At 42.3% G+C, this 24,645-nt stretch overlaps 2 protein-coding genes across 2 annotated transcripts; both read right to left on the bottom strand.

Annotated features, from left to right (window-relative positions):
- Positions 1-257: 257 nt before the first annotated feature.
- On the bottom strand, positions 258-4,960 carry LLPH (LLP homolog, long-term synaptic facilitation factor). The gene is made up of 2 exons (XM_062609428.1): positions 4,744-4,960; positions 258-732 (listed from the first exon to the last, which is right to left on the bottom strand). The coding sequence occupies exons 1-2, from the start codon at positions 4,925-4,927 to the stop codon at positions 569-571; spliced, it is 348 nt and encodes a 115-aa protein (XP_062465412.1). The 5' UTR covers positions 4,928-4,960; the 3' UTR covers positions 258-568.
- A 1,086-nt stretch (positions 4,961-6,046) lies between these two features.
- On the bottom strand, positions 6,047-14,420 carry TMBIM4 (transmembrane BAX inhibitor motif containing 4). Its single transcript, XM_062609427.1, has 7 exons — positions 14,277-14,420; positions 12,043-12,151; positions 10,644-10,749; positions 9,100-9,133; positions 8,010-8,127; positions 7,477-7,522; positions 6,047-6,915 (listed from the first exon to the last, which is right to left on the bottom strand). Exons 1-7 carry the CDS (start codon positions 14,371-14,373, stop codon positions 6,709-6,711), a joined length of 717 nt encoding a protein of 238 aa, XP_062465411.1. The 5' UTR covers positions 14,374-14,420; the 3' UTR covers positions 6,047-6,708.
- Positions 14,421-24,645: the final 10,225 nt, after the last annotated feature.

Genomic DNA, 24,645 nt, shown 5'->3' with positions numbered 1-24,645 from the left:
GAGCTGAAGTCAGTAAAAAGACAAAGTGTCAGCTAACAGAAGTTTTACAAAGCCGTGGAGTTGGTTTCAGTGTATAATCTCATCCAAATTGCATGTCAAAAGCCCATTTTCATTAAATACCAGATGTTAAAGGCAACACAACTGCACAACAAAAGTGATTTTACAGAAGAATTTAAAGGTTATGGTGACTTTACACAAAAAAATCCTTTGGTTAAATTTACTAAAAGATAAGTTACACTGACAAAGACCACAGTATAAAAAACATTTACAGCTTTATTATTTTTAGGATTTCCTTCAGCATTTTCAACATTACAATATAAAAGATGAAGACCCTTCCCCCTCAACAAAACAGATCACAACAGACAGTCTACTCAAAGGCACTCAGCTTGATTTAAGTTTGTTAGACACCAAGTTGATACTGCTGTCATCACTTTCTGGCCCAACACTCTCTTAAAAAATTCATGCAACACAATGTATTATATTTGGTGGCCAAGCACAAAAATATAATGTATTATTTGGGATAATTATTTTGCAAGTAAAATATTCATGATCTTACAAAACTGCAATTTTACCAGACTAGGCCTTTGGCCAATTTTGATTTTTTTTTCCCCTTAACACGCTGTGCCTTAAGCTTCTTTCTCTGCCTGGAATTCATCCATATTGGGTACTGTCCATGCTGGTCTAGAAGAGTTTTTTTGTTCCGTTTATTATCTACGTCCATTTTGCAGTCATCTGAAAAAAAAAAAGTTATTTGAGTAAAATGAGTAAAATACATGAATCAGCTTCACAGAAGCTATCTTGTTACCAGATTTCCCAAAACGATGAAAACATACCTCCACACAAGAGTATCTGTATGGAAAAAGCTGAAAGCTTTATACTCTGAAAGCAGTTTCCAAACCAATACAACTGCAACCCAGGAACTTCAAGAGCTGATAGTAAATATGCAGAATTTTCCCTCAAGACCCATGTCTGGGAAAAGCACCTTATACTTTCACTGCCATCTGCTCCAGTACCATGTATAAAAACATTGTGTGTGGTCTCCATCAAAAGCTACAACCAAACCGGAAGCTACAGGCTTACTGAAACATATGCACAATTAAATACTTTTTATGATGTAATCTAAAATTAATTTGAGTGGAAGACAAAGAGACAGGTAACGATAAAATAAAAGGAAAAGCTAAAATACAATGATGGTATAAAGCACAAGGGAGACAGTGAGGCTGTGTTTGCCTCAAGAAGTCAGCACAAGGTCAAGTCTAATATAGTCAGAGACAGAAATAAAGGATTAACTCAATATGTCCCAGCAGTGTGTGTTCACAGCCCAGAAAGCCAACTGTATCCTGGGCTCCATCAAAAGGAGCATGACCAGCAGGTTGAAGGAGGTGATCCTGCCCCTCTACTCTGCTCTTGTGAAAGACCTCACTTGGAGCATTGTGTGCAGCTCTGGACCTGCTCAAGCGAGTCCAGAGGACACAAAAGATCATCAGAAGGCTAGAGCACCTCTCCTATGAAGACAAGCTGAGAGAGCTGGGGTTATTCAGCCTGGAGAAGAGAAGGCTCCAGGGACACCTTAAAGCAGCATTCTAGCTCCTAAAAGGGGCCCACAAGAAATCTGAAGAGGGACTTTTCACATGGGCATCTAGTGATAAGACAAGAAAGGGTGCCTTTAAACTGAAAGAGGGTAGTTAGATTAGATACTAGGAAGAAATTCTTCACTTTGAGGGTGGCGAGACACTGGAACAGGGCTGTCTAGAGAAGCTGCGGCTGTCCCCAACCCTGGAAGTGCTCAAGGCCAGGCTGGATGGGGCTTTGAGCAGTCTGGTCAGGTGGAATGTGTCCCTTCCCATAATAGGGAGGCCGGATCTAGGTGATCTTTAAGGTCCCTTCCAACACAAACCATGCTATGATTAATCTCTAGGACCAGGAAGACAGCTGGTGACATGGTCATGCTCAAGAACAGTGCCCCCAGTTAGGTAACACCACATGAATGCCATGTCTCATTCCATGTACAACTCTAAAGGCTTTATCCCGAGTTTTATGAACAGGAAAAAAAAGACTTTATCTTCTGCCTGTTGGGAAGTTGGGAAACAAAAAAGTCCAACAAACTACTTGAAGCATGCTGACAGTCTACCTGGATGTGCAGCACAAGTCTGTGCTTAGGGAACCCTGAAGTTGAGATACAAATACTTGCAGTCAGCAAAGAATCAGCACACAGGCCTGCTGGCACAGCCAAAGCTGATCCAGCATGGGACAGGCAGCACAAAAAGTCCCAGCTCCAGAAACCTCCTGAGATGTCAGAGAAACACATGAGACTTTCTTAACAGCAATCTTTTCCAAATGTCATGGGAGAGATGGCCTCCAACAACAAAATACAAGAAATCCTACCACCCCAAGAAAACCAGCTCTACGTAAGTAATCTTCTCTGATTCTTGTCCTGTCATATGACTGAGGTTCACTGTTAACACAAATTCTGACTGCAAAAAAGCACACCCACAGTGTCAGCTACAACACAGACTAAATGAAGAAATACTTCTGGACAAAAAGTACCTGTTGCTCATGCAGCACAACGTTTTCATCATACTTTGCAATCTCAAGGATGCTACGGGAATTGGCAATAGGAAGAAACCTACTGAACAGAAGTGGTGCAAGGACACAAAGAAAACCTATCAAAAGGTTTAAAGACAAAAAGAAAATGACCAAGAAAAAACCCAAAAGTTGTAGGTTATCCAAGCACACTCAATAGATATCATTATAATGAAAAAAATCTGTGCCTGCCCACAAAGTTTTAAAAAACATTTTTGACCAAAGGCTATCCAGATCTTATTTTTTTTTTCCTAACAACAAAAACTGAAATTATTTCACAAGACAAGAAAATGTCCCTAATGTACACCTATATATTTTCTTGGGCTGCAAAATTATTTACCTGTCTACAAAAAGTGCATATTCTGAATGAAGCTATCATCTACTTCAGTCCTTACAACTATGTGAATTCCCCTGCACAGACAGCTAGTGCTGAAAAGTCCTCTCAAAGAAGACACTATAATTTTCACAAAACTTGTAGATGCTTTCTGAAATATATGTATTCTTAGGTATGTCTAAGGCTGCTATCTCTCTACAAAGGGCAAGTGAAACTGGCCACTTGTAGAAAAGTTGCCAGCAGAGTTGGAAGGGGGTGCAGGAATGACAGCCAGCCAGGCATCTGCTTCAGAAACTAGGTTTAAGACAACACTGTTTCCTACAGCTCCAGCATCAGAAGGCTGACAGTGTTTCAAAACATTCTGGAAAGGCAATTCTAATAATCCCATAAAGAACAACTTTTACATCTGGCACACAAATCAGAACCATGGATAAAACTACAAATTATACTCCAAGCCACCCTTAACTGGGCAAGTACTTTTATATAGCATTCTATTTCCATTTTCAATACAGTTCAGAGGGTCTGCTATTCAACCTCACACCACCTGTTTCTCCTAATGCCAGAAGCACTGACAGAACTGGCTGCATGACTGACAGTGACTACTAGCATTATTCTATATCCCCACTGTGACCTCCCAAGAGTCTTCTGCATGCCACATAAAAAGCCCATATGTGCAATATCCTAACAGCTTAAGTGGCAAAAACTGGAGAAGCAAAATGTACTATGATTTAGTCTGGACTGCAGTTTTGGAAAGAGAATGTGTCCTTCTGACTCCTGTCCAGTACATACCCACTTAAAACCTTTGTTTCCACTTCCTGGATTACTTCCTTTACATCCTACCCACAGACCATACAGGAAGGTGGCATCATCCCTAGACAGCTAACAATACCCGTTCCTGCACCATGTGCAGTGCAGCATTAATTAGCACATAAAACCAAGGTCCTTGCTACACTTACCTTGAAACAGTACGTTTAAAAAAGGGGGAGGAGGGAAATCACCCTATTAATGATAAAATATCCACAAAATTACATTACATTTAGGTCCGACTTTTATAGAATCATAGAATAGTTAGGGTTGGAAAGGATCTTAAGAGCATCTAGTTCCAACCCCCCTGCCATGGGCAGGGACATCTCACACTAAACCATGCTACCCAAGGCTTCATCCAACCTGGCCTTTAACACTGCCAGGGATGGAGCAGTCACAACTTCTTTGGACAACCCATTCCAGTGCCTCACCACCCTTACAGTAAAGAACTTCTTCCTTATGTCCAATCTTATATCCAGTTCCTTGTATGTTTAGTGTCCTCCTTAAACTAGGAGGGAATTAATACCCTATCTCCACTTTAGCAGCAAATACAATGCTGTGATTAGAACAGCTTCTAAACTGTCTCCACAAAGAAACGACTCTTGATAAGATACTACATATTTTAATCACGCTAATAAGCTTGTTCCACAAGCGACTGGATGCACAGAGAAGCCATTATGCAAAGTGACCAGATTCAATGATTTAAATAGCATCTTATGGCCGTAAAAGATAACGATTTGGTCTTCCAACTCAGTAATCCCAACCTGTACTAACTGTATGCACGATCACGACAGTGGAAGTCACAGGAACACCGATAAGCAATACCGATAAGCAAGGACGCCCCGACACGTGGATGACTGCAACACAAAAAAACCCGTGGTACACCGAAAACCACGCTAGAAACGGCGTGGGAGAGGAGGCGGGGAGGGCCTGGGCCCGCTCAGCTCCCGCCGCGGCCCGTTCCGGTTGGCGGCGGGGCCCTCCCCGCGGCTGAGGCAGCGGCCCGCGAGAGCCCAACTCACCGCGCGGCGGCTCGAGGACCTTCTGCGGCGGCAGCACAGTCGCCACCTCCTTGACCTCCTCCATGACGACATCAGCGTTGGCTCCCAAGATCTTTTTCAGCCTCTCCAGCTCCTTGGGCGCGTTCTTCTTCCTCTTCTCGGCCCGCATCTTCCTCCTCCACTTGCTCCTCAGGCTCTTTGCCATGTCGGGAGCGCAGGCCAGACGGACGCGGCGAGGGAGCGCGCGGCACAGGAGCCGTTAACGGCGGCGCATGCGCCACGGGCACACGGCCCCCAGCCGACCGCGGCCCCGGTACGTTGCGCTCCCTGCCTGCGCATGCGCGGGCTGACCGGATAAGCCCCGCCCATCCAGCATGGCGCCGCAGGCTCTACCGTAATACTCCGCTGCCGCCGCTCTGCCCTCGGTGTGTGTTAAATACACACACGTACCCCTTCGTGAGTGCAGTTTTATTCGTAGCTGCTGCCACACGCGTCTTAATGAAACCCCAGCAGAGGAGAGAAAGCCTCATGCTTGCCCAAAGCAATCTGCACTTGTGCTTCAGGGGGTCCAGGAAAGGGCAACGCAGTCTGGAGAACGTGAGGAACGGCTGAGGGAGCTCGGCTTTATCTTTGGAGGAGGCTCCGTGGGGACCTTATGGCTCCCTACAACGACGTGAAAGGAGGCTGTAGGGAGGTGGAGGTATGTCTCCTTTCTCACCTGACAAGTGACAGAACAAGAGGAAACGGCCTCAAGCTGTGCCGGGGGGGTTTAGGCTGGATATGAGGCAAAATCTCTTCACCAAAGGTGTGCTCAGCTATTGGAACAGGCTGCCCAGGGCAGCGGTGGTATCACCATCCCTGGAAGTGCTCAGAAAACATGTAGCTGTGGCCCTTAGTGACATGGTTTAGTGGTGGACTTGGCAGTCCTGAGGTAATGGTTGGACCTGATGATCTTAAAAGGTCTTTTCCAACCTGGTTGATTCTCCGATTCCATAATTCAATAGTCAAGTTCCAGCATGGAAAGCATCCATAGTGACTTCCTGTGGCAGGACATGTGATGTTTACCAAGCCCTGCATTGTCTTTTTGTTAACCTGGCAGGACAGGCAAGCAGGAACAACACCTGGACTTCAATACTGTGAGGCAACAAAGCCTTTCAAAACTGTTTGTACCCTGCCTGCCATTCCAGAAGCTCAACAGGTTGGAAAGCAGCCACGTCACAGCACCATTTCCCTGCCAGCACAAAATGCCTGTCAGGTACAGGGCCATTGTGCTCTGTCCTTTTCAGCATTCTGAAGTTCTCCAGCCTCAACTGCAAGAACAGACTGAAGTTATTCCGATTTTTATTGACAGGCAATTAACCTTCATCTACATAAAATGATAAATGCCAGAATCCATCTCCAAATGATTTTCCAGAACACTAAAATTAGGCAATAAATAACACTTCAATGAAGAACATTCCCTTTAACCTCTGAGCTTCCAGAACAACCTGACAGCCCGGAACAAGAACAGAGTATCTCTTTTACAGAGAGCATTCCATTTTACCAAACAAAAACTAGAAACAAAAAAAAAAATTAGCTTAGTAAAACATTGCAAGATGGTAAGCTCAGGCTACCCTTACATGGTACACATGCTTGTAATACCATAGGAAACATTTCTAGCAGCTACAGAACAGCAGACAAGGCCTTCTTCTAGAGCAAACAGAAGCTGGCAAATTTTTAATCATGAATTCTGTCAAGTGCAAAGGAAGTGATTCAAAAAGTGACTGAAACGACGACAGCATGGTAACTACATAAAATATATAATCTAAAAAAGAACCGTAGCTACATTAAAAAGCCTTTTCTTCTTTTCCTAAGGAGAGAGAAATATTCATGGAATGAAAAAGTAATAAAGACTCAGACTCTAGAAGGCTCTAGAACAACACAGTCTGCAGACCATCCAAACGCCTCACTTTTCATAACGCTATAGGCAAACCACATCGCCTTTGACTATTTTTTATTAAAAGCCTCCAGTAAGCGTAGTAGGTGCAGGAACAGGTTGATGATGTCCAAGTAGAGGTTGATTGCAGCCAGTATGTACTCTTCAGGGGATAATTTGTGCATCAGCAAATGAGTGTCATAAATAATAAATCCACAGAATAGAAGAGCTCCAGCAGCAGCAAACACCAACTCTATTGTCTCACTATAGAAAAACAGCTGGAGGCAAATGAAACAGAGAAAAAAAATTGTAAATGTAATTTTCTTTTTAATATTAAAATCCCTGCATATTGATATGTCACACTTAAAATAAGGATGCACACTTTCTTTTTACTGTTATGGACACATAAATATGATATTGTGATGACATTTCAGTGTTCTTATTTCATACAGTCCTCAGTTCCACAATCTCTTTAACTGAGTAAAAATGTCTCCACTCAAAAGAGAGGAAGCTCTGGTCTCCAGAGTATTAAGAGCAGAAAAATCAGAAGAACAAAACACAATTAAACCCCCAATCTCCTTTCCATTGTCTCAATCAAGTAGTGGGTCTCAACTGATAAATTTTGTCAATTGATGCAAATACTTTTACATTAAGAACAGCATCCAACAAAAATCTGAACTAGAAACAAATGGTTAAAAGATCACCAGCATGATCTATAATGGATCTGGTTAGGGATTTTCATTCATTAAGTTATATTGCACTGTCTAAAACCTTTTTGTTACACTAGAATAAGAGTTTTATGTTAAAGAATATTTTTTAACCTTGAAAAAGTATCTTACCCTCAAGAAACCCGACAAGATTAAAATCCACAAACAAGTGAAGAGGCTGAAAAAAACACATCCAACTGTGAGCAACAATACATTTCCTTTTAAATTTTACTTACAATCTTTTCCCTTCTTCTAAGACCTCTTCACATTATATTTGGTAAGTAACTGCCTACAATTCTTAGATGCCAGGTTTTCATTGGTGTGAGCAGTAAAACTCAGTTTTATAAAGCTGTCAAAAGCTATGTTCTAACTGCTTTTTAAAAACTATGTGGAGCAGCTGCCTTCTCACTCAGTGAAAAACCCAGATAAACTAGTTTTCTAGTCTAATAGTACAGTTTTAGGATTGATAATCACAGAAAATAATTTCTTACCAAGAAAGCAGAACCACATAAAATTAATAATTTACTGAGTTAACACCCTCACCCCCCTTGAAGCAGGTTCTATTGACCTGCATTTCTTATTATATCTGCAAAGCTCGCTTTGAAAAAGGAAAAATCATCTGAACAAAACAAGAAAAAAAAAAAATCATCAATATGACAACATACCCTGCTCCAAATCTGCTGAAGTCTCGCTTTGACTGCAAGGTATATGCAGTCAGTCCAAGAAATACAGCAGTAGTAAGAATAAAGGCTTGCAAGACGATGGAGACATCATAGAAACTCACTATAAACAGAAAAAGTAAAGTGTCATTTAAAGAACACTATACTACATATTTGTGAAGTTATCTTTTGAGGAAACAGAAGTTTAAACTTTCACAGACAGGAAAAAAAAATCTTAACTGTGAACAAAAAAAAAAAGTAAATTATGCCTGAATTTGTCTTTGCACTTCAAAATCATGATCATAGAACTCACAGACCTTGCACTAGCTAAGTTTGTCACCTTATAGCTATAGATTCTTAAATGGAAATAATAGATCTTCCCTAATCGCAATTAAAAAAAGAAAAAAATGTATTTTAAGCAGAGATGTGAGAGATCTTAAAGGAAAAGCTATCTGAATTTTTCATGATACTGAAACAAGGGAAAAAAAAATCAGTCCTATGCAAAGGCTCATAAAGTTTTGCCTAGACAGGAAAGATAAGAAAATAAGTGGAACCTTTTTCTTCCCTCCTTCCTCCTTAATTCTTCCCTCTTTCCTTTCCCTAAACAATTATTTTTTTTTCCTCAGGAGACCACAAGCCACAACAAGGAGGTTTCATCTTAAGCCAGAAGCTGTAGTGGAAGGTGATGACTTGCCTGCACGCTGCTCCATCTCAACCCTGACAACAAAGTACAGAACTCTCCAAACTCTGGAGGAAACTGAGGGAGAAAATAAGGATATTTCACTTGCCGATCAGCTCTGCTCAGAGCTGCTTTACAGGAAAGAACAGATGACTGACTCTACAGAAAGAACAGATGACAGCTCGTTTCTGACTTCAGGTTTGTACAGTTTCAGTTCTGGATCAGAATCCAGCTTCCTCCCTTGATTCCCTGTTTTTTGCTAAACTCATATCACTGTCATTAAATTTTTCAAACAAATATTCAAAATATTATCATTTTAGTCACATCTAGGAAATCTCAGATGCCAGTTAGTACAACATACTGGATTCCTCTTCCAATTTCCTTATGGAATCAGACAACAGGACGGCTACCATTTACCTGTAATAGCAACTGTCAGTGCTTCCAGCAGGGTCTACAAAAAGTAAAAACAAAAAATTACAAGGATGAAAAAAAAACCAACAAAACAGACCACAAAACACTTACATGGAGACTTCACGCACAATGAGTCCATTCTGCTACATAATCCCAGCATGCATTACCTTAGCTCTCTTGCTAAATCTTTGTATATGAAAACACGTTTAGTTTTCAACAAGAAAATGGCAATCATAGTGTCCAACTGTGCCAGAAGCTGTTGTGCTACATACAAAGAACACAACATAAACTGAAAATGAATGAGAGACAGCCCCTATACAAAAATGCTATTTAGATTTTCCACTCAAAGCACACAGCATTCTTATCACACTTCTTACACACTATTCAAGGGGCTATAAAATTAATACACTCAATGTCTTGTTAGACAGCTAAGTGTCTGCATCAGCTTCCTTTTCCCACTTGGCCTTGTTTTGAAAGAGCTAACTTTAAAACCACACATATCGATGTCTGGGCTGAAGGCTAGTATGGGCCCTGAGTTTTTCTAAAAGATAATTTCAAATTAAGTTTCATTACAATAAAATGTGAGAAAAGTCTCTATGTTGCGAACCAAGAGCCCAGAAATAACAGAATATTTAACCCATATTCTGTTTAGATTGATTTATCACAGGTTTGACTCCTACTATTCCTACACAATGTAATATTTACACTGTCATACCACAAACTCCCACATCGCATTTGGCCAAACTATTACATCACTCCTTGTCACAGCTGAACTTGCTGAAAGTTTTTAAACGTTTTACTCTCCTGCAAGAGTTCAAAACTCACGAAGCATACAACTGTGTTACCATTAGTCTTATTTACTTACACAGCAAACCCTGTTGTATCACAAATGTAATTCAGGCAGCTCCTAAAGCATCAAATTCTAATTGTGCTACTGTGACTTCTTTCCAAAAGACTGATTTGCTACATAAGACAAAATATCCAAGATCAACATTCAGCCCGTATCTAGAAATCTGCAACATCAGGCAGGAGCCTGGAATTTGAGGACAGCTCTGAGTGACCTGTCTGTGTTCAAACCATGCCCAGAATTCAGCATCAAAAAGCCAACAATTAAAGAAAGAAACACGTGTGGCTGGTTGTATTTGGATCTTTGCTGGAGGCTGGCCAATAAATAAGGTGACAGAAATGCCTCCTCCTTTCCTACTGAGCAATATAATAGAAAAAAATCACTAACTTAACAGAACAATGAGAGCAGATGGACAGATATAATTAAACACACAAAGGGTAGGCAGGGGGAAGCTTGCTCAATCTGATTCCAAGTTCTAACACTCTTCCTAAAAAGATACTGGAAGAAACCTGACATAGAGGCTCTCCAGAAACAAGTTGTGAACAGGATCTCCAAGAAGTAACTCAGGCTTTTGGAAGTATATAGGGCATCTTTTGAGGAATACAAGAAAAACCAATTACCCACCACTAGTTTGCTTCAAGGAGTTCATCACAATGAAAGATATTCTAGGGACTATTAAAATTGAATTTATATAAATACTTACAAATCCAAAAAGCAGGTATAAATTAACAGGATGCTGGTGTCTGTAGAGGGTCAGTGCCACTATTATAGCCAAAGATCCCAAACCAGATAGCAAAAGCAAGGCAGGCCTGTAAAGTTCCATGCAAAAAGTCATCAAAATTTGAAAGAAGCATCTGGAAGACTAAAAACCAGTTTATATCAAAGTAATTTTTAAGTGATCACCTAGATAAAGTACTGCTGCATATAGCTAAAGGAAATGTAAAGCAAGTTTTACAATAAAACTGATTGAAAACATACCACTATAATCAGTTAAATATAGTACAATCACAAGACATTTTTTTCATACTGAAACTGAACACTGGGCAGGAGTTCATCACCTGGAAATGAACCCGTATGAAGAAGAAAATCCATCTGTGCTAAACAAACAGTATTAAAGAACATGTAATATTTTAACCTATTAAGAATGCCACATTCAGGGAACTGGCTTTAGTAAGCACCTGAGTGCAACAAACGTGGGCACTAACTGCACCAAAGGAAATTAGTACTGAACAGTAAGTACCCCTAGAATTAAATCATCCAAGCAGCCCTCCAAACAAAAACTGCACCATAATCAATCACAAAATTGCAACACTTCTAAGTGAGCAGGATGATTTGAAATAATCAGATTTCAGTAGAAAACTGTAGTTTTACAACCTCTGTTGCATACAGTACAGATTATACAGAAACATTTATACAGCATTTAATACTCCTTTTCCATCTGGGCTTTGAAATGAAAGCAAAAGCAAAGTCTGAAAGTACACTTGGGCAAAACCAGAAACTGGATTCAGTGCTCTCCACCAAGTTGTTCTTTACCCCTGCCCATCCACCACAGTTTGGGTTTTGAGACTTGTTTTTTTCCCATGAAAATCTGAGAGGCAGAAAGAAGTAAGCCCACGGGAATTTTAGCAGACCAGTTTTCTGGAAATCAAAAACCAACAACAACCAAAACAAAACAAAAGAAGATGGGGGAAGGGGAGAAAAAAGACATGATTCAGCTTTTTGGAACAGGTACCTAAACAACAGCATTCCAAACAGATGAAAAGTAAAAGTAGATACTTAGACCATAAACCAAGAACTGTCAATAATTGAGATGTTCTCCAATTCATATATAGGTTTTCATAGCATAATTATTATACCAAGCACTATTAACAAAATATTGATTAAAATAAACTTTTCTAATAAAGATAAATTCTAACAATAAACCAAGGGGGAAAATGTCAAGAGAAGAAAAGTTACTTCCTAATCAGGTTACAAAATTTCTATCACAGAATCAAAACACAGGGTATAAAAATGATTAGTAATATGAAAGTGTTCCAGAGCAACAAACTACATAAACTACACTTAACACAGGATAAGCAGCTCCATTTCATTTTAGTATTTACCTTTCATGAACAAATGCCTGCACTCCAGTATAGTACAGAAAAATTGCTGATGTTACTGTGGTCAGAAGAACTTGAATGGAAAGAATGCTGTAGACTTTTCGTAGAAAAGCTAGAATAAGGAAAATAAAAATGAAATCATTTTTGATTTACACTTACAAAGTTCAATAGTAATTCAGATAAAAGTTTTCTATTTGGTAAGGAATCACTAGAAACTATCCAGTGAAAATGCAGAGCTAAATGGAAAGAAGCTCTTTCTCCTTAAAAAATTGCAAATTCCAGGAAAATTACATTTATTCCTGGACAACAGTATTTAAACAATAACAAAACAAATGCAAAAAACATTTGCAAGGAGCTTATTTCAGACTCTTTAAAAAACTACATATACCTAATTTCACTAAGAAACTGATAACAGTGTAAAATCTCCATCACGTTAGTGGTATCTAATGGACATAAATGAAGAAAGATTAACTAGCAAGTTCCCTGGAAGACAAAAACTGCCATAAAAGTTGGAAAAACATGTACGGTAGTATCTATCTGATTGAGCTTTCACCATGTTAAATGTAATTTATCATAATATGTAACTTGCATCATACTGAACGGGTACATACAGATACAGACTTAGAAGAATAAAAATTAAAAATCCCAGAATTAAGCCAACAGGCTTCATAGTTCTAGAATTTTGAAGAGTGGTTTGGCACATGCAAATATGTCATACAGATACTCCCCATACGGAAGGAGACCAAACCCATTAGGTAAAATGCTCTGAAGAGTAAGCTTATGGAGATAATGGATTCAGTCTTTAGTAGCACAGCCTAAACAAGTTTAAAAGCACATACTATGAGAAGCTGAATAACCTGTGTGCAGCAGGAAAAGTTAAACATACTTGTAAGCCATGAGGGACTGGGGCCTATTTTGTTCTAATAAACTGAACAAACCTGGAAGCAGCCTGCTAGCTACCACAGCCTTCTCCCCATATTACTAAATGCATCGGCAATTCTGCTGAATGCAAGAGCTCTTTTATGTTGTTTATTTTCCAAACAAGATAAAACTTTATTTTCATAGGAAAAGGCCTCCAGTTTATCAGAAATATCTAATGAAAAATTCACAGCACACAGCTGTTTTTATTCCAAGATATACCAAATAACCCCCTAACTATTCCACCAAGAATCGCTGATTAGACACCATATACAAGAGCATTTGAGACCTGCGTATTAACAGCAAAGCAATACTTCACAACCACTAGTATGAAAAGGACATGGAACTGTTGGAACAAGTCCAGAGGAGGGCCACGAGGATGATCAGGGGACTGGAGCACCTCCCGTACGAAGACAGGCTGAGGAAGTTGGGGCTGTTCAGCCTGGAGAAGAGAAGGCTGCATGGAGACCTCATAGCAGCCTTCCAGTATCTGAAGGGGGCCTATAGGGATGCTGGGGAGGGACTCTTCATTAGGGACTGTAGTAATAGGACAAGGGGTAACGGGTTAAAACTTAAACAGAGGAAGGTTAGATTTGAATATAAGGAGGACATTCTTTGCTGTCAGGGTGGTGAGGCACTGGAATGGGTTGCCCAGGGAGGCTGTGAATGCTCCATCCCTGGCAGTGTTCAAGGCCAGGCTGGAGAGAGCCTTGGGTGCCATGGTTTAGTGTGAGGTGTCCCTGCCCATGGCAGGGGGGATGGAAATGGATGATCTTAAGGTCCTTTCCAACCCTAACTATTCTATGATTCTATGACCTTATAGCACACAAACACTTCAGTGGAAGAGACAGCATTTCAGCCCCTCACAGATAAAACTCATCTCTGTCAGTATCCTGCTTAAACTGCTCTAACAGGCACCAATTTTGGCAGGTATGCACCTCATGCATGATGTCTGGGCTTCAAAACGCATCACTTCGGGGAAAATAAAGTTTATTATATATTGGTTTAATCCCTCTGATAATAAAACGTGCCCCCTCTACGCTTAATGACAGAATCTATAGCCGGAAACTGATCTTCCTTGCTGCTACCTCCGCCTCTATCACTGACAGTCAACCTGGGCCAAGCAGGGCCCTGGCTCCCCACTCGCAGGTGGTTAAAACACCGCGCAGAACCCGAGCCCAGCGGAACGCCACAGACGGCGGGGCCAACAGACAGCAACAGCGGGAGCGCCGGGGCACGACCCAGCCGGGGGGGACGGGCAGCGGGGCCTGTCCGCAGGGGCCTGGAGGGGGGGTGTCGGTCTTATCCCCGGTCCCTACCCATGCGGATGTGCACGCTGGCCGAGGCCACGTTGCTGCCATAATTGAAGTCATCTTCAATGGAGCTCCGCGGGTAGAGCTGCTCCGCCGCCGCCATCGCCGCCGCCGCCTCCCGCACCAACGGCCGCAACCTCCCCGGTTCCGGGCGGGGCCGTCGCACACCGCACCCCGCCGAGCAGGGCTCTCTGTCGAGCGGCCGAGCTGCTCGATCGCGGCGGCTTGGCCCGCCCAGGGAGCGCTGTGGGGCGGCCGTGCCCCGCCGGTAACAGCGGGGAGTTGCGGTTCTGTGCGGGGCGGGCAGGGGCTGCAGCGGGAGGGAGGATGAGGAGAGCGGTGTGCGCGGCGGTGACACCGCGAGGGGAGAGCCACCCGCGTCGTTTGGCCTTCACGTGCGGTGTCCGCGTGGGTAGAGCGGCACTGGGTTTACTGTGGAGACGTCTGCTCACACCGGGCTGCACCAGAGCTGCCCTGAGCGCTGCGCCGCGGCTCGAGGGAGCGCGGTGGTTGTGTTTGCCTGGAGGGGAGGAGGCGCAAAAGCACACAACGAAATCGGTTCTCAGTAACGTTAATTTTGATGGTGTGGAATGGAAAATAACTGCGGTGCTTGAAGGGAGTTGACATAGTTTTAGGTCCTTAGTACAAAAAGTGTATGAAAAGCAGAATAGAAGAACAGGACCTGGGGATGGGGAGTGTCTGGGACTAGCAGATGTTTAGGATGGGAGCAGTTTAACTGATAAGTAGAAGGACAGGATGATTGCTATGTCTGTAATGTTAACTAAGCTGGTTATGAAGATTGTTGGGAAAAGTAAACGACCCTCAAAGACCACCATCACATTTTTGTATGGATGCCGGAAGCTGTCCGGGAAATGATGTAATTCTTGTGTAGCCTCATCAATATGTATGTATGCCCAGGGACTATATAAGAATGGCCTGAGTAGCAATATGGGGTCACACGTTAGGAGGAGCTATCCCCCGTGTCTCCTGGCGCTGCAATAAAGAATACCTGCTTGTCAACTTGAAACTCTGCTGGCGAGTTTGTGCCTGGAGATTTCCTTGAGCACCGCTTCCTGTGTCTGTTGTGGGTATGACAGGTCTGGAAAGGAAGTTCCAGTAACTTTTTACCTTGTGAAAAGTGAACAAGTAAGCAAACTTCACTTGTGTTCACCTGGGATTCACGTCTAGCTACCATGCAGAACGAGTTCTCCAGCAAGCCGGGGCTGTCCCCAGCTGCAAACACACAACTGCAGTCAGGATTATCCAGTAAAAGAAGCTTCGGGTGTTAATGCTCTCTCTCCCTCAGTGTATATCCCACTAGAGATGCGTTTCACTTCCATAAACCCTTACTACAAAAGAGCTGTCTTCTCATTTTGTGTCCTGTCCTTCAAAGTCAACTCAGTTTCATTCAGTAGAGCACAAAGATGCTCAATGTTTCTCAGATTACCACGTAGCACTTTGTACAATCAGATTTTGTACTCATGGAATTGCTCCCGTTTCCCCTCCCTCCTCCCAATTGCCCAATATGGTAGCTAGCATTTAGGAATCCACAAAACGCAAGATTTTGGGATGTGGGATGGGGAGTGCAATATGTTATTCTTTAACTTGTGAATATCACCTAATGCCTACCAAGAAACTGAAGTGATAGACACTTTAGAAATGTATGCAATAGATTAGACTGAATGTGCTTTTAAAAATTGGAAAAAAGGTGGAAGGAGGTGATGCTGCCCCTCTACTCTCGTGAGACCTCACCTGGAGTATTGTGTGCAGTTCTGGTGTCCTCAACGTAAAAAGGACATGGAACTGTTGGAACAAGTCCAGAGAAGGGCCACAAGGATGAGCAGGGGACTGGAGCACCTCCTGTATGGAGATAGGCTGAGGAAGTTGGGGCTGTTCAGCCTGGAGAAGAGAAGGCTGCATGGAGACCTCCTAGCAGCCTTCCAGTATCTGAAAGGGGCCTATAGGGATGCTGGGGAGGGACTCTTCATTAGGGACTGTAGTGACAGGACAAGGGGTAACGGGTTAAAACTTAAACAGGGGAAGTTTAGATTGGATATAAGGAGGAAATTCTTTCCTATTAGGGTGGTGAGGCACTGGAATGGGTTGCCCAGGGAGGTTGTGAATGCTCCATCCCTGGCAGTGTTCAAGACCAGGTTGGACGAAGCCTTGGGTGATATGGTTTAGTGTGAGGTGTCCCTGCCCATAGCAGGGGGGTTGGAACTAGATGATCTTAAGGTCCTTTCCAACCCTAACTATTGTATGATTCTATGATTCTAAAATAGTGGCCTCTGCTGTATTCAGATTCTCCAGGGAGAAGTAGATAAATCCTATGATTCCATGATGAAATAATTTTGAGCAAAGTTCTACCGAGTTGACTGAAGATACTACATTTCAGTTGCAGATACGAAAAATATGAGCATGACTCTATAATCTGGGAGGTGATACCTGGGAATAAAGGGTTAATATCATGCCTGCTTGCTTAAGCGGTCATTGTGCTTGGTGAAGCAGAACCATAGGAGTCAAAGTTGCTAGAATTGTGAAGCGGAATTGTAGGAGTTACAGCTGCTAGGCAGAATTGTAGTAGATAAGATTCATAGCTTAACGTTTAAAACATTCTTATTTAAATAGCATCCATAGAAAGAAAAGGAACAAAAGATAACCAGAGTAACAAAATTTGCAAACTTGACAAGTTTCTGCTTTAAGATACATAAAACCAGCTTGTACCAAACCTGAGGTTTGGACAGGAGCTGAAACCCTATTGAGTCTGCTTGAAAGCAAGAGGTTGCTCGCAGTGATGAAGAGGAACTACAGGCCTTCATCCCCACGACCCCCTAACGACCACCACCAGGAGGCACTGCGCAGGCGCATCAATGGGACGAATGCCAGAAAACTAATTATAATACTAGACGGGAATAGGTTTTGCATATGTATTAGGCGTGAAGCAATCTCATTTTTTATGTAATCATTATATGTAATATAAACAAACTGAGTGGCAAAGGAAGGGCGCGCATGCCTTTGGAGGTACAATCCCCCATGCGCCTCAGCGCTGAATAAAGCATACCTACTTTACAACTTCGATGAGTTGTGGAGTCTGCCTGCGTATCAGAGGTGTTTATGGTTTTCCTAATGTCATTTTGCATTTTTAGTTGCTGCAGACCAGTATCTTTCAGCGTCAATCCTGAATTTGGAGATTTATGCTTTGCTTTCATTGCTGAATAATAGCTTTTGAAATAATGATGCTGTCTGCTTTCTTGTGCATGGCTCTGCAGAAGAACAGCACTGATGTTTTCCCAGAAGAAGCATTTAGAGTTCTGGACAAAGCATCCAGGGTTGCCTTCTCCTAAAACATGCAGTGCAGTTTTCTTTAAAATGCCTGTTAGAGGTAGCCTCATTTCTGTGTGAGAAACAGAAAACTTCAGAGCATTGCTGCGGGGTTGACTCCTGCAAATAGCTTAGGCCTGGAGGTGGTTGGAGGAGAGATGTTAATAGTCATCTTCAAGTCCTTTTTAAAAGGCTGTTTCAGTTCTCCTGCTGTGGAGAAAGTAGGACCACATAGAGGTAGCGCGGCTTAAACTGCAGGAAGGAAGATTCAGGGTGAAAAACTGAGAACTTTTTGAGGGTAATCAGGGCAAAGCTGTGGAACAGCTAGCCTGGGCTTTAGGCACAGGCTAGGAGATAAGAGGTTGCAGGAAACAGGCATGTGCGCCTTTGCTCTTTCACACACCCACCTCCTGCGTGGAAGATGTTGATCTGATGTAAGCCAGTGGGCTTATTTCAGAAAGGCAGGAGACAAAGCAGCAAATGATGCAGTGACGTTGCTCACAAGCACAGTCTGCCAGGGTGGGAATGGAAAAATTATTTGCATCTGCAATACTGATAAAGCCTGCAATTTTCGTGCCGAAAGAGAGCATCATTTGTGTCTTAAGGTATTTTTCTGTTACCTGCAGGCTCACACAGAATGCACTGTGCAGTGAGCAGCTCTTTGGAGTCACTGAACTGAATGAAGGTATAATAACACCGAGCCTGGCTGGGTTTTTTCAATGGCTTTGCAACTTTCCATTCCTCACTTGGGAAAGTATACCTTATAAAATGCTAAATATGCCTTATAAAAAGCAAAGTATGTTTTACATTGCTTTTCTTTTCTGTATTTGATGTTTCCATAAACATACCTCCATTACACTGTTTTTATTTGAAACCACTGCAGTCCCACAGTGACTTGCTTGGGACTGGCTAGACGCTTCCACTCTGCGTGCGTGCATGCAGGGATGAAAGAGCTTTCTGTTCTCCAGGTTCTGGTTTGGACTCCGGTATGGGGAAAGGAAGCTCGCTCTGACTAGAGCCCTGGTTGAGGGCCACAACCTCCTCTGTGCCTTTTGTCTGCGTTAGAATTGGTGGCTTTGCTGGAAAAGTCCATCTGGTGCTCGGAGGTCCTTGGGAAAGGTACTTGGAGCGTCGCCAGGATTCTGCTTCTTTCCAGAGGATTGTTTTTAAGTCACTGTGCCAGAGCCCCTTTGCTTGCTGCAGCTTCGAGCAGTGCTCCTGGAGTGACCTCTCTCAGCATCGCTTTGATATACATCTGTGTATCTTCACATCATCGTGACTGTTGTTGAGGCAGGACACAGTGGTCTCCTCTTCCCAGACTGCAAAGTCTGTGACCTCTGCATGGCTCCATACAAATGCACGAGGCACAACTGCTGTAATGCTGCTGGAGTGCAGGGTGTGCAGTTACAGGAGTACGTAGTCACACGTGGGGCCCTGTGGCTGCCTGCCAGCCTTTCAACAAGGAGGTAACATCCAGGCAACCTGTGTTAGGAACAGCACGGTGTACACAGTTCAGATGCGGAGTGATGTGGGAAAACAGAGAAGTTTGATTATATAGGTGCATCCGCATGACCATTAACCATTAATTTATCCCCAGGTGAACTTTGTTCTCTTAATTTTGAAACAGCTGGTTAGTTAAGCTAGAGGGATCATTTTATTGTGTGGCCCTGAGGAATCTTAATTTGGAGAAACTTTGGAGTTACTGTGACATCATCGTTGCACTCAAAATATGAAGTTTTCCATAAGAAGTGGAGACAATCGTGTAATTGAGAAGTTCTTCCAGATTATATTTCAAAATACACAGTACATAGCTGCAAAAGTGTCATGATGTTCTTATGGGGCAGGAGAATAACTGAGAAACTCAGGGACAGATGTGCCATCTGTTGTTCTGAAATCCCTGATAGTGGCTTTTCAAATCCACTCATCAGGGGAAGAAAGTTTATCTTCTTTAGTACTTGTAGTTTTGTGAGAAAGGCTCTACCCTCTCACAAGTAGGTCACCAAACCAACCTTTCATTATTCCAGAAGGAAAAGCATCTCCCAATGTTCTTTCAGTTTGCTTGAGCCCTCATCTTTGCCTAATGATATGTATAATCTTTTTTCCTATTAAATCCCATCTCCCATATGTATTTTTTCGTTATACCTAGCCATACTGTAACTTGATTAGCTCCGTTATTTTTTTCACTGTGTTTTGTTGGTAAAACACACCAGGTTAGTTTTGGGTCGTGGAGTCACTGGAGGATAGAAAAGAAATGAGTTGTGGCTAGGAATGGAGCTAGCTGGTAACCTTAGTCCATGAATGTGAGAGTATATGAGCTTACCTGCCAGGGAGCACAGTGAGGAGGTTAACTCCCTGGACCTCTATTTTAAGGTCTTGTAATGGATGAGGGAGTTGATTTCCTCTCATGACTGAGAACCGTAACGAAGGATGTTGTCTGCCGCAGTGTATTCGGCAGAGTATATAGGTTTGTGTTCATCATGACTGTTTGTTGGAAAGAGGCAGGAAAACAGAGGTGTGCAGGTGGTTTCATGACCTTCATACCTGGCCAACGCTCTGAGAGTGGACAACAGTGAGATCATGAGAAACTGCACTGTCCCACGAGTAACCGATTAGAGGTCTGGTATAAAGCTGTAAAAGCAGGACCCTCTTGTGGCCATGAGAAATGACTCGCCTACGGGTGGAAGCAGCGCATAGGGATCTTCCCCATTACCTGAGACTCCTGGCATTAGCTGCAGTGGGGCTTCCCAGCTGGAAGTGTGGGCCTGGATTGTGATTCAGTGGTAACTGGTGATGTATTTCTTCTTAATCTCTGTTCTCTCTGTACAGTACTGATCTAATGCATTGCTAACTTTGGTACTTTACTTACATAGCTATATCTCTGATTTGCCATATTGTGCTTATTCACTATATACAGGGAGAGATTTACCAATTCACATTAGTGTGCTTGCTTTTAGCGTGCTTATTGGCTTTAGTGTGCTTGTTTAATAAACTCTGCATATTATACAGCTAAGTGTGTGGTCACTTTGTGGCGTACCCTGTCAGCAGAACAGGACTTGGAACAGCTTTTGAACAGACATGTTGGTTTGACTGATGCAATTTGGCGAGACATTTTGAGTGCAGTCAGTCTGGGTATGTTTCCCTTTGAAAGCAGGACTTCAGGATCAATATATCTCTGCAATTAATAAGGTAGTGCTGGTTGTTGATAAATTAATACTAACATTAAGCCTTCTTCCAAGGTGTTTGTCCATTTATGCAAGTCTCATTTTTCAAGGATGCAATCTTATTTTGACAAAGTGAGGTTTTTTATATTTTAAGGTCAGGATCCAGCTGGAAGTTGTCCATGCTTGTAATCCCACCTTTGTTATTTTAGTAACTGCTGAAGTATAAAGAAGAGCATTGTCATTTTATTCCACATGTAAGACTGGATCCTGTGGAAATAAGAGTGCTAACACTGATGGCTCAGTTATAGGCAAGAAGGTGGTGGTGGTGTTGTTTTGTTTTGTTTGCCATGGAGGTAATGTTACAGACTGCCTTTGTAGAAGAGGAAGCAATCTTGAATTTGTTTCTCTGGGTGAAACATCAAGACATACCCTGCTTCGACTCTGCTAATATTTATCTTCCGTTTCAGTTCAGTAGTGAGAGCTGCTTGAATTTTGGGAGTGTCATATGGAGTCTGTTTATAAAACACTCCTTTTTCCATACAAATTCCAATGGACTTTAATTGTCTTCACTGGACAGCCTATGTCACCTGCAATGGCTAGTCATTCTGCCACCTAAAACCCGACTCTATTCATATCAATTAGTTTATCTAAACCTTTGAGCTTGTTTTGACAGAAACACTTTAAGTTCTGAACCAGTATTTTCCTGGCATTTTGAAAAGCTTATTTCTGTTTGAATGTCTGGTAGAACGGGATCCTGACAAGAGCCTCCACATGGAACAACAGTAACAGTCTGTATGATGTTAAAGGAAGAAAATACTGCCTTTAAAATGCTTTTGAAGCTGTTGTTCAGATCTGCTCTGCAGAGATTGAAGAGCAGCTCCAGATGATGATAGCTCCATTTGATAACTCCTGATGATGATAACTGCATTTAGGTGTCTAAAATAAGGCATCTACATGCGTACACACGCAGGTTAACCCCAATGTGGCTACCTGCAACTCCTGCGATTCCCTGAATAGGGTCTGGGAAAGACAGCTGAGATGTTCAGTCTTTCACTTGCCTTAAGGCAAAAATGACAAGGGCACCAAGAGGACTTTGGGCCATGAGGTGCTGTTACCCATTGAGTAGCCCTTAGCTTTCCCACAGTTTTTTTCCACAGCTAATGGGCTTTCAAGACACTTGCTGGAGCTTCATGGCATTGAAAAATACAGAGGGAAGGACAAAAGTGGTGTGAGGGGTTTGTTCTGGTGCTGATGGAACAGAACTGCTGGCAGCCTCATGCAGGCTCCTCAGGAAGTGAGTCAGTGGCAGATATCCTTTGCTTATGCACAAGGTTAATTGTTTAGTTGTGTGAAGCAGACCAGCATTAAGTCTCAATAGACATGTGCCAGATATGTAGTTACTACTCATCTGCATGAGGCAGAAACAAAGATCCTAATGCAGATACTGCAAATTACTTCCATGTTGCTTCAAGGTGCCTTTCTGGAGGTCAGAAAAGAATAGCAGAGATCCCTAAATACCACACTTGGGCCAGCAAAAGTGAAAAGAGTTGAAGAGAGGTCTCTCACCTGAGTGGTAATTAACGTTTAAATACCATTTTTAAGAACATTAGTGAGTCTTGTGTAATCTTGACATTCTCAGGTACTAGTAGGAACAACAGCGGTGGATTAGTCAGCCAGAGGTTTGTGAAATCACTATTGAATTTTTAGCTAGATCTAGATACTCCTTTCGAAACCTGCTTTTGAGTGATGTGCCTGAGAACTGTTATTCATTGATGTGTGTAACCTTCGTAGAGATTATGGCCTGGGCAGTCATCTTTGTTGAATCCAGCACTTTGTCAGCACTCGTCAGCATCATCCCCGCTTGTCCTCTGAAGATGTTTGGACAAACCCTGCCTCGTGCAAAAAACTTCCCAGATTTTGGTTTGGAAGTGGAATTGGGGTAAGGTCTTTCCAGAGCTTTTAAGGACTAAGATGTATTAACGCTAAGGGTTGATGCTGTGACTTGAAAAGCAGAAGCATCACTTCTGCAGTGACAAAGCAGCTCAGCCGGCCCTGCTCATTTAAAAAGAATGTATTATGTATGACACTCTATGTCCAACCTTGTAGGTTTTTGCCTCCAAGGGTGTGTGTTGTCCAGTTCAGTAAAAAAATCAGCTGTGCTGCCTTCTCCAGAAGGATGTCTCCACTAAAAGGTGAGCAGTCTAAAGAGTGGATTTACACTCCAGAGACCTGTGATCTCTGTGGTAGCTGTCAGCCCACTACCACTTGGGATCAAAACGTCCACACTGTGGTTGTTAACATCCGCCTTTAGAATATGTGCTAGTTGAGTGGACTGTAGCATGCAGGTCCTGCCGTGGTCTTGCAAAAAGGGTCCTGTGCTAAGACAAACAGCTGTGCTTGAGCTCTCTCACTCCTAAAAGGGAGGCACCTAAGTTATCTAAACAGGGGAAGGAGAGATACCCTTTATGTCTTTTGCTTTTCAGGAAAGCACAACTGCATCAAATGTACAGGTCAATTTAATTTAAGGGAAGATATTTTTGACAGTAGTGTTTGATTTTAAACCTGTTTCAGAAAACGTTGATGCTGAGCATGCACAAAAGCAGCCAGAATTATGTAGTGGTGGTAGTCGTGTGGAAAAAATGAGTGACCCACGTAAATTTCTGCTGTAATGAGTGAGATCTTACTGACCATTCTGTAAGCATGCATCATTTGGGGCACATCTGCATTGTATTACATCCTAATCCAGGTATTCGACACTGCTTTGGGGTTTTACAGATTCTTGCCTGAGAAAAACAGGTTTAAAAATTATTTTAGACAATGCTTGTCTCTGTATCTTAATGAGTCAGTCATCAAAGTGATTGATTCATTAAATCGAATACTTGGTGTTAGACATCTAATCTAATTAGAAATGTAATATCTCTGCTAAAATATCGAACACATTCATTAATGCTTGCCAACAAAATAATCGTACCTGCAAGTGAACCCATTCAGTGGTGCTTTTGTGGCCAAAATACCTAATTGTTCACGACTGTTGTGCAGATCCTTTCCTTAAGTACTATGTCCAAAGTTAGCAGCCATGTTTTAGATGCGACCATTTTTCCTTCAACTGAAAATCACACCTGAGACAGGATTCTGCTTAATCATCTCTGTGAGGCCTCTGAAGGGAAGGACGGATGTGATAGTTGAAGTATTAACGTAACTATAGTTATTGATGAGTCTTCCGATTACCTTAAGTTTTGGGGTACCTGGCCCTTTGTATTCAAACATTAATTTCTCCTTTTCCAAGCATAGCTATAACAAGGAGAGAGGGATCTCTCAGCTGGCTTCCGAAGCATCACTTTCAAGGTCTTTTGTAAGTAGTGGATCTCAGTCTGAAGACTCCCATGCTCTACTATATAGCAAGACTGAAATACCTGATTATATGTGACTGTGGTGCAAGTCGTTGCAGGCGTGTTTTACCTTCATAAACTACCCCAACTATTCTGTAGCTTTTCTCAGAGAAGCGTGGAGCAGCAGAGCTTTGGGCACATACACGTTCTGCTTGGGGGACCGTTTGTAGCAGTGGTTATGAGGATCTGGCTGCTTGTAGACAAGAGCTTTCTGGAAGCCACTTTGCAACATACACCTTTTTTTAACTCATGTTTTTATTTGGCTGTGCTGAATTTTGTAGAGAAATTAAGGCACTTCACAGGAATTGTAATGGTGCACTGATAAAAACACATAGAACTCAGTGGGGTTTCTCTCTTTTTTTTTTTAGGAAGCAATTAGTATAGTACACATCCCTGAATCTCATCAGTAAGGTAGAAAATACTTAAATACACTTTGATTGACAGTTTCTAGCAGCACCAATGTGGGAAAAGATGCTTTTTGTCAGCCCCACATGCAATTGTAAT

Source organism: Pezoporus occidentalis, unplaced genomic scaffold (genome assembly GCF_034315485.1).
Source record: "Pezoporus occidentalis ecotype Australia unplaced genomic scaffold, CSIRO_AGI_Poc_V1 ctg138, whole genome shotgun sequence".
Classification (NCBI taxonomy): Eukaryota; Metazoa; Chordata; class Aves; order Psittaciformes; family Psittacidae; genus Pezoporus; species Pezoporus occidentalis.
Note: the sequence above shows the minus strand (reverse complement) of the source record. Positions and strands in the feature narration are given on the sequence as shown.